This window comes from Dermacentor variabilis, chromosome 6, assembly GCF_050947875.1.
Source record: "Dermacentor variabilis isolate Ectoservices chromosome 6, ASM5094787v1, whole genome shotgun sequence".
NCBI lineage: Eukaryota > Metazoa > Arthropoda > Arachnida > Ixodida > Ixodidae > Dermacentor > Dermacentor variabilis.
In genome coordinates, this window is record NC_134573.1 from 43,706,921 (window position 1) to 43,721,759 (window position 14,839).

Consider the following 14,839-nt stretch of genomic DNA (forward strand, 5'->3'; position numbering starts at 1 on the left):
AGGCGAACACGTTTTATTTAGATGTATACTGGCCTTTTTTTTTTTCAAAATTTTTGCCGCCCCTAAATTTTGATCTGCCGTGATCGAGATTCGACTGCAGTGCCCGCGTATAGGCGGCTGTAAGTTGATCGCCTACGTGCACGTAGGCGACCAACTTGCTCTTGGCATGTTTTTTTTTTTCCACGACTGCGTTGCACGGCTTGCAGAGGAGTTCCTGCGTGCGTCCACGGCAACTGTCTGTTCGCTCCTCCTCTCGTGTTTGCACCGGCGCGGCATGCTCGTGTCAGCGCGCATTTCTTTTAGGCTCGCACTCGTTGCGGATGAAGACACCACGGCGTGCGCCTCCTCGCTCTCTGCGTGAATGTCGTTCGTGCACCAATGATCCCTGCCGCGTCCACATAACCTGCCTCTGGAACGCCTGGCACGAAGCTGCGGGCCGCACGCCGTCCAGGCGAGAGAACACCGGAGCTCACTGGACGGTTGGGCGTGGGAGTCTGACGCGCGGCCGCTGTCTGAGTAGTGCTGTCCAGCAGCCGCGCACGCGGGATCGCAACTGCATATAGAGGGCATTACATGGTGACGACAAGGAAGTGGTTCCTGGAAAGTTTATAGGCAGTGTTGGTGGGTAGGCAAGCCGCGCCCTTAAGCTACCGACCAGGGTGACAGAAGTTGCATAGACGGGGATAAAGTGCCCCAGAAAGGCCGGCCAACGTTTCTATATATAGGTGGACCTATCTTTGCCAAAGGCGGCCTCGTCATCCTCGGTTTGTGTGGTTTAACGGGTTACATAGTAGGATGATGTGGCGTGCTTTCTTTGTCGGTGGTGGCGGGCTGTAAAGGCATTTTATTCCTGTTTATGTGACTTCGATTCCACAGTGTGCTACTTCATCTGCCGGCTACCTGCTTGACGCTGGACCACCGGAGCGATTGTAATTCGCATTTGAACCAATCAGCGCGAACTTTCAAGCACAAAAGAAAAATGGCACAAGCACACGAAGATTAGCAATTCTTTTCTTGCATGCTTAATGAAGAAATACATCAGCATGCTACAAAACTACAGACTAGACCGAATGGTGTACCCAACGCCACACCCCAAGCTAAGTAGGCAGTAGGCAGTAACACTCGGAAGACCGCAGACTACGCCCACGGTATCTTACCTCACGGCATTGCACGCACCCGGTTTCCGTACTTCTGCAAATTCTGCGACGTCCCCAGCACATTACACCACATGGTGTGGGAGCGTGGAAAAAGCAGAAATAACCAAGCCAGAGCACGTAACCGCCGAAGAGCAGTGGGAGGCCCAGCTGTGAAGCCCGGATTTCGAGGACCAGGTAGCACTGGTGAACCGAGCCCGGTAGATGACCAGGGCCCACCGTTTCCTGGAATGGTGAAACTGCCCACCCAGGGTGAAGAACAGTTCCTTTACTCAATAACAAAAGTATACCTCGTTCACGCAATATCCGTGGAAGGGCACTTCTACGGCGGCAAAATTGGCCTGCACAACAGAGATAGAGCTTGGGAGGCGGGGCATGTCTTGTTTTAATGCGTTCGCATTACCATTCACGCACATTCACTCACGGGGATATCTATCTATCTATCTATCTATCTATCTATCTATCTATCTATCTATCTATCTATCTATCTATCTATCTATCTATCTATCTATCTATCTATACAGACAGATTATCATAGATAGATAGATAGATAGATATCATTGCTTGACTATGGGTACGACTTGATGTTAAATTGATAACACGTAATTACTCGTCTCTTCACTAAAGATCATAATTCCCGATTTCTTGATTCGTGGCTGCGTTGTCACATATATTCGCAAAGGTGTGTAAATCTTTTGCATTGTCAGCTAGTATCACTATGTCGTCCGCATACATCAGTCTGGTGACCTTCTGTTGATTTATCATGCATGCGTAATGGACCTTCTGTCCATTACGGAAGCATGACGGAAGTGCAGGGTGACGTGGCTTGGGCCTCGTTTGAAGTGAGAGGGACGTAGAGCAAGATTACTTTTGAAGAAACACCCAGGAACATGGATCAAAATAAATGGGCGGCTTGAATCATCTTGAATCTTTTTCCACTTGCCGATTTACTGCTACGAAGTAGCTGTTAAGTTTGTGGTATGAACCGTAAAAATAAGCTTTGCATAAGATGTGCGCATGTGAACACTTGAAATGCGTTTAAATTTACGTGTCTGCAACGCATATATTGAAAACGTGCAGCTGCTGTGAACGACGTTTAGTGATGAATGACGGTCAATGGTAACTGACATAATTGCATGGCACGATAGTTCTGTTGGCGACATTCATTATTCGTCTCGTTTCGGCAGCCAAAATGTGCTTACATAATTGTCTACCACACGTGTATGAAGGTTTCCTTAAACATCCTTTAAAACATTTCTTGCCTTCGCGAGAGAACTTCATATGCATGCTGAAAAACATTGCCCCGCTTTTTGTTGCAAGATAATGCGAGTTTGCAAGCGAACTTTTCAGTTGTTCGAGCCATGGGCGTAGTCAGGATTTTATTTCGAGGGATTGAGGGGGGCCCTATTCTTTATGTGTACATTCGTGCGTGTGTTTGTATATTTGCGTGTATATATATGTACACACAAACTAAACATTTCGGGGGGTTGGCACCTCTCCGGATACGCCAATCGTTCGAGCTTGGGCTGCATTAAAAGAGCGTCACCTCGCTCAGTGCTTGCGTACAGTTGCCGCACGTAGCTCGCTACCAACATACTAAAAAAGCAAATGGAACACCGCGCGACATTTGCCTCCTGCGCGCGCGAGGAGTGGCTCCACTGCAGAGCTGGATCATAAACCGGACCTATGCTCAACTCTGCTCCCTGCGGGAGCATATACAGGAACACTAACATACACCTACCAGAAGCGCTTGGATTTATAGTGGACGGAAGCGTCAACCGGTCAGCAGTCGAGATAAGAAAGAGATGTTTCGAGTATTGGGGAGGAAAAAAGCAGGGAAGACATCCATACGACCAGATCCGTTACATGCATAGGTAGCGGTACAAGGTAGATACAGAAGTTTTGAGGAAGAGAAAAATAAATATTAGAGATGTATACAAAACTGCTTGAATGAAAAGCGTGAATAGCACACCTGAACCCGCCGTGGTTGCTTAGTGACTATGATGTCGGGCTGCTAAGCACGAGGTCACGGGATCAAATCCTGACCACGCGGCCGCATTTCAACGGGAACGAAAGGCGAAAACACCGGTGTACATAGATTTAGGCGCACGTTAAAGCGCATGCCCTTTCTTGTATATACACACACGATGTGGCAACGCAATTAAATGTTGGAAGTCAGCGCTGTGTATGTCGTCTTCGCAGTCCTTGTCTTTCGCGCTGTACGTTATTTTTGATAAAGAACCCCAGCTGGTCAAAATTATTTCCGAAGTCCCCCACTATGACGTACCTCGTAATCAGATGGTGGTGATGACTCGTAAAACTACGTAATTTAATTAAAAATTTATAGCGCACCTGAGTAACTCAAGCAGGCTAGATGATTATTTGTCACCAAACCGTTTCAAAGGGGATGCCAATAAGATCTATATTGTAGAAGGATCGACATTCGGGTGAGTTGGTACTGCTTGAACATCCTGAAGGGGCAGTGCAATATGACGAAGACAGAAGGCAGGAACACGCATGACAGCGCTGACACAGGACAGCTGTCCTGTGTGTTCCTCCTTTCTGTCCGTCACATTCCGCTGCCTCTTCAAGATGTCAATAAGACATCGTCATCATGTAAACGCGAGAGAGAGGAGGCGTTTCACAAATGCCGTGCATTTCTGAGGCCACGCGCAGGCTTCGCGGTGGCGGCTTGAGATGGCGCCGTGTGTTCTTAGGGAAGCACGAAAGAGGAGTCCTGACATTACACGCAAGTTACACGCGTCATACGTACTGCCTCGTTTCGACGGTGGCAATACGTTGTGTCGCTATATTGATTGAATGCTAACGCATTACCATCGACAGTCATCGTGAGATGGGTTCTGCCGCAATTTTTCCTTGGCCAGTTATTGGGCATCGCGACAACGATATCGATTATACAGTTGCTACGGTCGGCAATTGAACCTTCAACCGCGTGCGTAGGAGTGCTGTTGTGTGAAACGTGGTACTGAGGACCGGGTCTGTCGAACTCCGACGGATTTCCGTCAGGCTTCTTTGTGGCAGTCATCCCCAGCATCACTACTTATTCGCTCCGTTCACGTTTTCTTTCTTTCTTTCTTTCTTTTTTTATTTCTGTTTTAAAGAATGGGATGGGTGTGTTCATAAGGGGAGGGGGTTGCTGCAGAACCGGAGCTCGCGAGCCTTTTCGCTTGCTTTTCTGTGCCATCCGAAACCGCCCCTGTGAGTGTTTAAATGCCTCCGTGGTTGTGCCTGGATGAAGCTGACCCATCCTTAACCCGGCAACGTGTCCGCTGTTCCGCCGTGCATCAGCAGTCACCCAGCCAGACCGTCAGCCACGCGGCGGTGAGCGCGGAGCGACGCTTGTTTTCTTTGTCGTCGTGGTTGCTTCGCGCTCTCCGATCGGAGAGGTGGTGGGAGGGCAGTGGACATCGAGATAAACGTTTTCGCGGTGCGTAGAGCATCCGCGCCGGTCCGGCAGCTGGCGTCGGCCGACCTCGCGCCGCGAGTCGCGGTTGCCGCGGTCCGTCACCTGGCGGCTCGCTGGCACGCGGCGTCTCTCCAGGGCCACTCCTTCGTTGCCCAAAGGGGGGAAGGGCACACCGCGGCGGCATCCGCCTGGCACGGTCCTCAGAGCGGAGGCGACAAACACGCGTTTTTCCGCGCACTGGGACACCTGCTCGCTTGCTTGCGCGAAAGGTCGCACTCCTCCCTCTCTCACCGCCTGCGCGGCCGGGCTGCTACTACCGGAGCTGGCTGCTCGCCTTCGTCGACGTCCCGAAGCCTTCCAGGCCTTCCTTCGGTGGCCGACCTGTCCGACGGCCGAGGAACCTCCTCTCGCCATCTTCTATCTCTCTCGCTCAAGCTCCTCCTCGCCGTGGGATCGTGACAGGCCGTGTGTGTTGTTTCCCGGATGTTGTCTGCTGCCTCCTGCCCGTGCTTCTTGCGCTGCGGCCGGCGGTCGTCTGCTCTGGCGGCCGCTGCATATCGTCTGCTCCTCCCGTGTGTGTCGGTTCGGTCGTCTGCAGCTCCAGCTGAGAAGAGATCGTCCGCCGCTGAGTGTGGTTAAGGCGGCCGTTGTTTTCGACGCCGCGCTCTGCTACACTTGTCCGGTGATCCTGCTCTTGGTACTCTTCCGAGGCGACGTTTACGAGCCGGTCGTCTCGCACCTGTCTTTCGAGAAACTTGCCGACCCACCTGCTGTGTGCGTTTGCCGAGGGACAACCTGCCTCTTGCTGGTGAAGGAGGGAATTATGCTCGACGAAATGCGCGGAGCTGTGAGGGACCCGCTGTGTGATGGTGTGTGACTGTGTCACTGACGTATGGCTGCAAACGTCGCGTTGACGTCACACTGATTGATTGTCGTCGTTCGATGTAGTTGTATCCGTCTGCTCGAGTCTTAGCAGAAGTACTCGCACTCTGCCACAGTGCTCGGCAATGGTATTCTTAGTATCCGTAGTCTATGCTGATGGTTTATTGTGCAGAATCTCGCACGAACGTACTGTTTAAAGTGGCTTTGTAATGGACCCGCCTGTTATTTTTTGAATTCCACCAGAGAAAGACACAGCATACTTGAATTGCGTGTGAAACACGGTCTTCGCTCGCACCGCTGATTTTTCAGTTTCCGTCGTGGCGAAGTGCATCGGATCCTGACAGTCGTCGTAGCCCTTGCGTGAGCCGCGGTCGCTCCGGCCTGACCCTCGCGAGATTTCGGAATCGGTTGCTGATGTGACGTGTTTGTGGGCAGCCTCCCAAAGCCGAGGATAAAAGAATCGCTTCGAACTCGTCATGCGTCGTCCGCCGTCTGCTGGAAGCGCCAGAACTTCTTCGGTGTGTTGGATTCGCCGACGGACGCACCTATCCGCGGCTGCTTCCTCGAGTTTGTGACCCGGCCGTTGGAATTGGTGTCTGGTGTGTTCTTCGAGGAAAGGGGGAAGGCGTCTGTGTGCGCATTTCTTGGCCTCGCGAGGATTTCCACGCCGCAGACCGTCACGCTGGCTGCGTCGACGAAAACCCTCCTCCTCATGGCCGCCCGAGCGCCTGTGAGTATCCGGCGCGCACTTTTGCGTCCACTGCAGGACCGATCGCCTCGCCCAGGCGTTTCCAAATTAGTCCTGTCTCGCGTGTTCAAACTCCTCGTACGTGTTTTATAATTTTATGTAAGGCGAAAAGGTCGTTTGCAATTAATGTGATTAACTGGTTTAATCATGATTGGTTAGGGATCGGTGATTGTAGAGCGAGCTCCGGCTCTGATTGCTAGTGTAAACATTTGAAGCAGTGATGATTCGGTTGCTGTCTGGAAATGCTTACACTGTATTGACCTTCTCTGCGAACAAGCTGCGCGAGTTCAGGAAGTGTAAGCCTTTGTCGTAAGTATTCGGAACACTCGATTAACATTGAAACACAGCTGCTACGGGAGGGGGGGGGGGGCACTTGAGAGGCCTCGAGCGCTGCAATTGCAATGCCTTATATGTGATCATGGTCTTGCAATTGCACTTCTGTACTTGCAGCATCTTCGCGAAGAGTGCTAACTAATAATTTAAACATTTAGCTTTAGTTAATTATTCATTCAGTCATTATATCGCGTCTACTGTTGTATAGTGCTTCTAATTCTGCGTTTCCAAGAAAAAGAAACATTTTCTCCACTACCTTAAAAAAAAATCTTGCATTCGTTTCGTCCGAATCGCGCAGCGTAAGCGTAAGTGAACTGGCCGCCGTCGATCCTTTCCTCTTGACTGGCTCCTTCGACTGCAGTGTTGCCAAATCCGAATGAGAGAAAAGAAAAAAAAACGTAGCCATGGAGAATATCAATCGAGTAGCCGTATTTGTAGCGTAGATCGACGTGCGCGAACGACGTCACGTTTCGATGCTGCGGCTGTCTCAGTCAGCAACAGTCAAGAATTGCTGACGCCATACGTGGTATGGACGTGCGTGAATTGATGTCTTCAACGATAACAGAGACACCCGTATCGGCGCCCCGATGTGCCAGGTAGAATCCATCGCGGAGCGCGCGCATTCTCAACACGTGCCAGCGCCTGGCTTGGAGCCCTGCGGGCTCAGAGGCTGGGCACCAGGGAAGGTGTTCTGTAAAAGCCCACCTAGTGGGCAGCACGTCCATTTCCTCTGCCGTTGAAGTTCTCATCGGCTGGGCTGCGCATCCGCAGCCGCGGGGCGCCACAGCCAATCGGCACTTCAGCAGCAAACGAAATGGAGACGTCCACTATAGGTGGACTCTTGCGGAATAACTCCCCCGCACCCCAATACGAGCCATCAGTTCGCCGGCGCAAAATCACAACTTGTCCGACTAAAACGCCGTTTAGGCTATGCGTTACGGAGCTGCCGTTGGCGCCCCAAGTTTCAGTGCACGTTGCCCATGTACGCTCCCCGAGATGTTCGGCGCTTCTGCAACCACATCTCGGAGGCCATAACGATTACAGGCAGGCTAGAATCACTACGGCGCTTCGGGCAGAATCGTAATTACGGCTAGTACATAGATTCGCCTAAACTTCCTCCCCGTGGCATCGAGCGGCTTTGTTGACCTTGCACACTGGCCATCTTCAACGAAATAGTGCGTTATAAATGCAGCGGGTCGCAATGATTGTTCGTGTGCGCTGAGAGCTACTGCGTTCATCGTTTAGAAAAATACGGTCACTTTGATACTTAGGCTCTGCGTAGACGCTGGCGTCCGGTTCACCAACTTGTGGGAGGTGGCACGAAGGGGCGCAGCCGCAGGGTTTATCGAGGCCGGCCAGCCGCGGATGCAGCGCAATCTCGGGAGCGGCCGCTCGAGCTCGAGCGCGCTGCCCGCACGCGAGCTCTCGAGGCGACGGTCGCGCCGCTACAGGGCCAGTAATGGGAGTAGAGTCGCAGTAAGCAAAGAAGCGGGACCGTCTGAAGCCACAAGGCACGAGAATCGGGCAAATCCACGTGCCAACCATCGTTCCCGTGGCATACCTAAACGATCCCAGTGCGAGAGCTCCCTCTAGTAATTATAGTGCGATCTCTTGTGACGTTTCTACCACGAAACTTTGCGGGCATCAGCTCAAAAGCAACTGTAAGCACAAAATACCGGCATCGGCAACACTGATCTGCTGTCTGTCGTAGCTAGGTTGCTATTCTGGACATCGTCGAATTCAACCATCTTGTCGGCTCCGATAGGCCCGGGGGGCTATTGCGGCCTCTCTGATTGGCTGGGAATCGGCCGCCATTACAGAATTCGACGAACGGCAGGCAAGCACAAGCTCGGCGGAATGTTGGATGCCCATCGGGGCGGACGGCGCTGCATCCGGTGGCTGGCCGAGCGCATTCTTCGGGCCCAGGTGGACGAGGCTCGCGTCGATAACGATGGCCTTTTAACGCCACCGCGAAACCGCGACACGCCTCTCGGCAGCTGCGCATGCACACGGCGGCATCCGGCGATAAGGCGCGGGCTTCGTCGACGCCGCGCACTTTTGCAGGCTGTTGCACCCCCCCCCCCCCGCCCATTGTTATCCGCCCAGTGGCAGCTTGCACGGAGCATTTGAAACGTGGAACAAATATAGCCGCAGTTATCCCTTTCAGTCGCGAATTACGATGGACCGTCGGCAATTGTGTAAAAGTTGCCGCCGACTCCGTCTCAAGGCAAGAGGAAGCTTTAGCTAGGAGGGCTGTCTGGATGCGCGGGACAGGAAAAAAGCCCTTTACCGATAAGGGTGAGACTCATTGCGTTCGCGAAAGAAGAAGTTAAAATATATATAGTGCCTGTCAGAAGCGGACATTTTTTTCAGTCAAGTCGGCAATATCTTTGTATATATTGTTGAACATTTCAAATTTTCAGAAAACGAAACTATGAAATTTACAACTCCGTAAGTCGGGGATGAAAAAAATGGCGTCACAATTTTGCAAACTGAATGTAATAGTACGCCTAAAGCGCACAAAATTTATGTATATTGTATATGTCTCTCAAGTGCACCACTAATGTGCAAATAGGGACTTTTGCAACTCCCTTATAAGCAGTGTAACAAATACACGTAACATATTTATGAATGTAGCAAATTTGTTCACTTCACGTGCTCTAAGGGTTGCTGTTTACAAAACTGGGATATCTATTTTTTGATGCAGAGGCACAAATTTGTGAACTTCGGGCTTTCATTGTCTTTGTTTTTTAACTTGCCAATTAAAAAGAAATAAGCATTCTAAAATATTCCAGGCCATAAATCAACATTCCAATTCCTACAGTCACTAGGATTTAACCTTCTCTCTCTCAAGTGCAACAAATATAGTTCCAATCGGTCCAGAGGTTGCCTCATAAAAAGTATTTCTGCGTTTCACATATGCGTCCGACCAGGCGAGTTGTCCCCGAGCTAAAGCTTCCTCCTAAGGTGGATCGATCGTCTAAAAAAGCAACGCTCGAGCTGTGAGGCGCGCCGCGTAGTGAAGGGTCTCGGATTAATTTTTCGGCTATCCGAGGTTATTTAGCGCAAACCCTAATTCCGCGCGCACGGGATTTTTTACAGTAATTTCCGCCTCACTCATCGCAGTGCGGCCACCGCGGGCAGGAATCGAACCCGCGACCTCGTGCCGAGCAGCAGAATGCCGTAGCAACTTGCCCCCGCGTCGGGTGAGCATCGCTCCAGGCCGCGAAGACCACAAAGCCTTCGCCCCAGTATAGCGAGAAGCAGCGAACGCGGAGGCCGTTGTCGCATGCACTCGTACGCAGTGAGGCATGCACGTCGTAGTTAGCTCCTTTGGCGCGGAACAGACCAAATGTTTCTCCCGTCCGGCTGGCTCGATGAAAAAAAAAAAGAAAAGCTGGATCTTATAGCTATGCTTAATCACCATCTAGACTTCATCATGCCTGGGTAGTTTTTCTTGAGAAAAAGTTCTCAGAACACGCCAGGCTGAGTTTTTTTTTTTTTTAATAACTTTAGACTGTAGGGCGTAATTCTTATTTACCGACGTAGTATTAACTAGCCGTGGACATAGAGTTGCTTACTAATGGCTCATTCCACTGGTCTTCTTGTGAGCGCTTTAAAAGCGCTCTTCTGAGGGTCGCGTGAAACGACCCTGAAGCTCGATTACGGAGACAAACCACTTTAGCAGCAGCATTCCGCACTTGTTAACGCTATAGGAGCGTGCTTTGTGTCACGGTAAACCGTACAGTTACATTGTTAAGCGACCTTTTGAAACGTCGGAGGAGCGCCGGGAAACGACCAGTCGAATGTGTCATGTACTATAGGGCGAACGAAGTCTGTGTGCATCCCTCCGGTACAGTGCGTCATCATCCGGCACGGGAATGATGGTGCACGGGCTTGTCTCGACTTCGTCCTTCTGGCTTTGAAGAGCTTTGTGCTCCGTTTTATGCCTTTAATCTGACATGTACCGTGTACATGTCCCGGCTAAAGCTGTAGCCATGCTCTTCAACGAAAAAAAAAAAAAAAGAAAACCAAGACAGATTTAAGAAACACGGTGCAAGGCACAGTTGAGAAATTTACAGTGCTTGGTCGTCACAGGTCTGCCGACAGAACGTCGTATACAGGTCTTATAATTGTATCTTGCACCGCGTTTTTTTATCCCCCTTTCTTTTTTTTTTCGTTAAACAGCGTGGCTAACGTTAGCCGGGACACACGGTATATAGGTCGAGGGATCGAGTCCCGGCCACGACGGCTGTATTCCGGGGGGGGGGGGGGGGAGTGGAAATGCAGAAATGCCTGTGTGCCATTCATTGGCTGCACGCTAAAGAACCTCGGGTGGTCAGAATTAACCCGGAGGGACCCAACCCAATACGGCCTGCCCCATCATAATCATATCTTGGTTTTGGCATGTAAAACCGCGATAGATCAGTTTATTTTAATCTAATGGTCTCAAATTAGCTGCTTGACATGAATACGTATTCTGCGGCTGGCATTTCATTATATGAGTGAAGAAAATGAAGACCAAGCTTCCGTTCCTTGAATTTCGCGGGAGAACGTATATAGTGTCGGTATATACGTCGATGTGGCGCCACGAATTTTCGAGTACTTTTTCTCTTTCCTTATCTGGACATTTGAGACGCAGAAAAACTTCTCGGAACTTGCTAGGTCGGGTCTTCGGTTTTCTCGCGATGCAATGCAGTCCTTTACAAATGAACAGTTATCTATACCCGAGCATACCACGACGAATATTTACCACGAGTATAGAGCAAGCTAGTGAGTGGGGTGCCGTAGTCATTCTTATTTTGTTGGGGTTCCACGATCCGATTATGAGGAACGCCGTAGTGAGCGACTCCGGAAATAATTTGGACAACATCCAAATTATTTCCGCAGCAGCTCAACATCGCGGCCACTAAGTAATCACGGCGGGTTATTTTGTTCTTGCGTCATTTTGGAGGGCTTACGAATCTTCATCTTTTTTTACGGCAAAAGCGGACGTTTCGCTGTCTGCGGAAGTCCATCTGCTAGAACAGCTGAATAATATTCAATGAAGGGTCTTAGTAGCATATACACTATAGCTCTGCCGAGTATGCTGCATCTGCGCCGATGCGGAAATTCTCACCTCTAGGCATTTGCCCCCTCGCCCCCCACTCTCACCTACATATGACTTGACTATCCTCCCTGCGAGGATTCATTGTAAACACGCTTGGGAGCGTAACCTCCCGCGACGGTCAGAGTTGGACGTCAGCGAAGCTGTTTACGCGAGGGAACCGGACGGAGACGGGGGGGGGGGGGGGGACGTGGATGGAACAGGTGACGTCGCTGTACACAGAAATTACTTGCGCTCGACGCGTCGAGTAACTTGTAACTAATAACTTGCACGGTGCACGAAAACGGCGGTTGCGTTATGCCGCGTAAGGGCGCGCGGGGGCACCCCCTTTGGGAGACGGCCGTGACGAAAGGGACTCGCGCTGTGCGCCGAGGTTGTCGGCGCTTATCGACGCCGCTCTCGTTACGTTTGCGCCGGCGGCACGCGTGCCGGTGAGCTCGCGTGCGCCGGGACGTCCGGGCAGCCGAATGCGCCGAGGGGGGGTCGGGCGCTGCGGATCCCTCTGGCACGAAGCCAACCCAACCGCGCGGCCGCTTGAAAACGAGCGCGTCATCGGGGGGCTATTCCGCGACAGATAAGCGGAACGCTCGACTCAGTTACGCGACGGCGCACCCGAAGCGACGCCACGTGACGTCAGCGAGAAGCCCCGCTCGTGCAGTGCCGAGGGTCCGAGACCTCTGCAGCCGGAGCTGGAGTTTGCGTCAGCGCGACTCGCGCTTCGAGCGTCGTCGCCGCGCTATGCATTGCCTCCCCCATCTCCGTCTCTCTCTGACGTTTTTTTTTTTTTTTCTGATTTGTTAATTATTGTATGCGTACGTTGGGGGAGGGGGGATGTGGGTGCGTCGTCCGACACGAAGGCATGTCGTCGCAGTCATTCATCCGTGGATGCATTCGTGCCTCTAGTTTCGATAACAACGCGTGTCAAGACCGACAGGAAAGGTCCGCGTATCCGAAGCGACTGACTTGTATAAACAGCCCTATGGATTCCACTGATAGCTTAGGCGAAATTCACTCTTCTTTGCTATTTAAATTATAAAAATAATTACTTGATATTCTCAATAATAGAACCTCGAGGTGGAAGTGCTAGAAATGACAACACGTGCACGCTGGGATACTAACGCGTGCGATGCACCAACGTCACCGCCCACTTTCTCGACTATTTGTGCACGTGCGCTAGATAATATAGCCCCGGGAGCGTTACCCAGCGCCTCCCGCGGCCACGGCGACGAGTGGGGGACAGCCTTTCAGTTGCAGGCGCGTCGCGTAGTACGCCGGCTCGGCGGCAGGCAACCGGCCAATAAAGCCCTGTCGTGGCTGCATCGAGTTGTCGAGGCTGCTATAGCTGGGGTCGACGCCCTCGCTGTGCGACGAGCGAGAAACGTAACGCGTGCACCTTGCTCGTTCTCAGACTGCGTCGCGGCCTGGTGTGCGTGCGTTATGTGCTTTGCATACGCATGCATGTGCAGGGGTGGGGTGCGAATTGCCCCCGACTTTTGTCTCTTTATGTTCGTGTGTGTATAGGACTGTGTGCTTTTGACTTTTCGAACCTATGACGTTGTTTCTTCTTACAATGTATTTTTTATTATTATTTGTGTCACTATGTGAACAGGACTTCCCTTCGTCATTGTAGGGTGTCTACGCCTCCCTCTATTTTCATTTCCATGAAGAAGAGGTGGCGGGGGAGTGTAGGCGCTCCACTTTTTCGTAATTATACTGTAAGAAAGCAACGCACAATTCATTCCTAATTAACTCTACTTTTCAATTTGAGACACAGTTCGTTTTCCTCGTGCCTTCCTTGGCTTGATTGGCAGTTGGCTTCTTGTGGCTGCGTATCCGTCGAAGAATCATCATTATTATTAGCTATTCAGTAATACCGTGCCGACAGTAGGCATTAAATAGGGAAGTGTTGTATTAGTTCAATGTCTTACAACGCAATATTAGCTAATACAATTCCGTAAAAACGCTATGTACGAAACAAGTTCCCTAATGTAAAATGTTAGCTAGAGCGGAACGAACCAATTGATGGTTGGTGATGTTTACTGTGGATGTGGGAAGATGGTTATACAGTACAACGATGTTTGGGGATAAATGATTATCACAAAAGATCCAGATCCACTATACGCGTATCCATATAGAAAAAGAAAGAAAGAAAAAACATATTTCTCATATGCCCTATCGGTAGTCCTGATTTTGATCATGTGTGTCAAATTCCATATTAAAAGCCTTATGTCCCCATATGATAATATAGCAAGGATTATGGTTGCTCACGTTGCTTCTGCGAAAGATTTCCTGTTCCTTCTTTTCACGCAACTTGTCGGGAAGAATAGATGTGTATTTAAATAAAAACATGGAGACCCTACCCTCCTCATGCAGAAATTGTAGCAGTGGCTTAGCGAACTGTGTCTGTGAGCTAACGCCTCTGACTTTATGTCTGATCCGTTGATAACATCTGCAGCTGGTAGAATAATCTCTGGAGCATGCATGCATGCATGCATGTATGTATGTATGTATGTATGTATGTATGTATGTATGTATGTATGTATGTATGTATGTATGTATGTATGTATGTATGTATGTATGTAGTACTGCTAGTTTTGGCAGGCCCATGCTGCAGGGGAAATAAACAGCGAAATAAATAATAAAGTAATAGTTAGCCCTCAAAAGTGACCTAACACTAATCGTCTCGAAAGCATATTGACACAATGACGCGAAGAGAAGCATTTTCACGCTACACAAGAAATCGTGACAGCATGTTATCAAAGCTCTCAGGATTTAGTAAATTTGGTGGCGGCTGTGTCCAGTGCGTTGCTGTCCTGGGGAAAAAAAAGTAAATTTTTTCTGAAAAAATAAAGAGCCAGCCAGTCGTTCTTTACTAGAAAATACTACTACTGCGGTTTTACGTGCCCTAACCACGATATAGTAAGAGGAATGCCGTAGTGGGGGACCCGGGTTCTTCAACGTGCACTTGAATCTCGGGATTTGGGTGCTCTTTTTTTTTTTTTTATTTCGTATCCATCGAAATGCGACAGGTGTCGAACCCGCGACTTGAGCAGTGCAACTCTCTAGCCTCTGGGCTAGCGCAGCGGGTGTTCTTGGGCGCAGAGCCACAAGAAGGTCGTAACCCCTGCTCGTGGCGAGCGCGCGTTTCACTGGCGTTAGCCTTCGGTCAACGTGGACCGAAAGCCCGA

The 14,839-nt window shown here is 50.5% G+C and overlaps 1 protein-coding gene across 2 annotated transcripts in view; it reads left to right on the plus strand.

Moving 5' to 3' along the window:
- Positions 1-14,839, plus strand: part of LOC142584766 (uncharacterized) — a 131,665-nt gene that overhangs the window by 57,731 nt on the left and 59,095 nt on the right. The window contains exon 1 of one of the 2 annotated variants that reach the window (XM_075695003.1): positions 4,872-6,193. The exons of the other annotated variant lie outside the window; for it this stretch is intronic. Within the exon in view, the coding sequence (XP_075551118.1) occupies positions 6,176-6,193 (18 nt within the window). The 5' untranslated portion in view covers positions 4,872-6,175. Of the gene's footprint in view, positions 1-4,871; positions 6,194-14,839 lie in introns of those variants that run through there. 2 annotated transcript variants of the gene reach the window in all.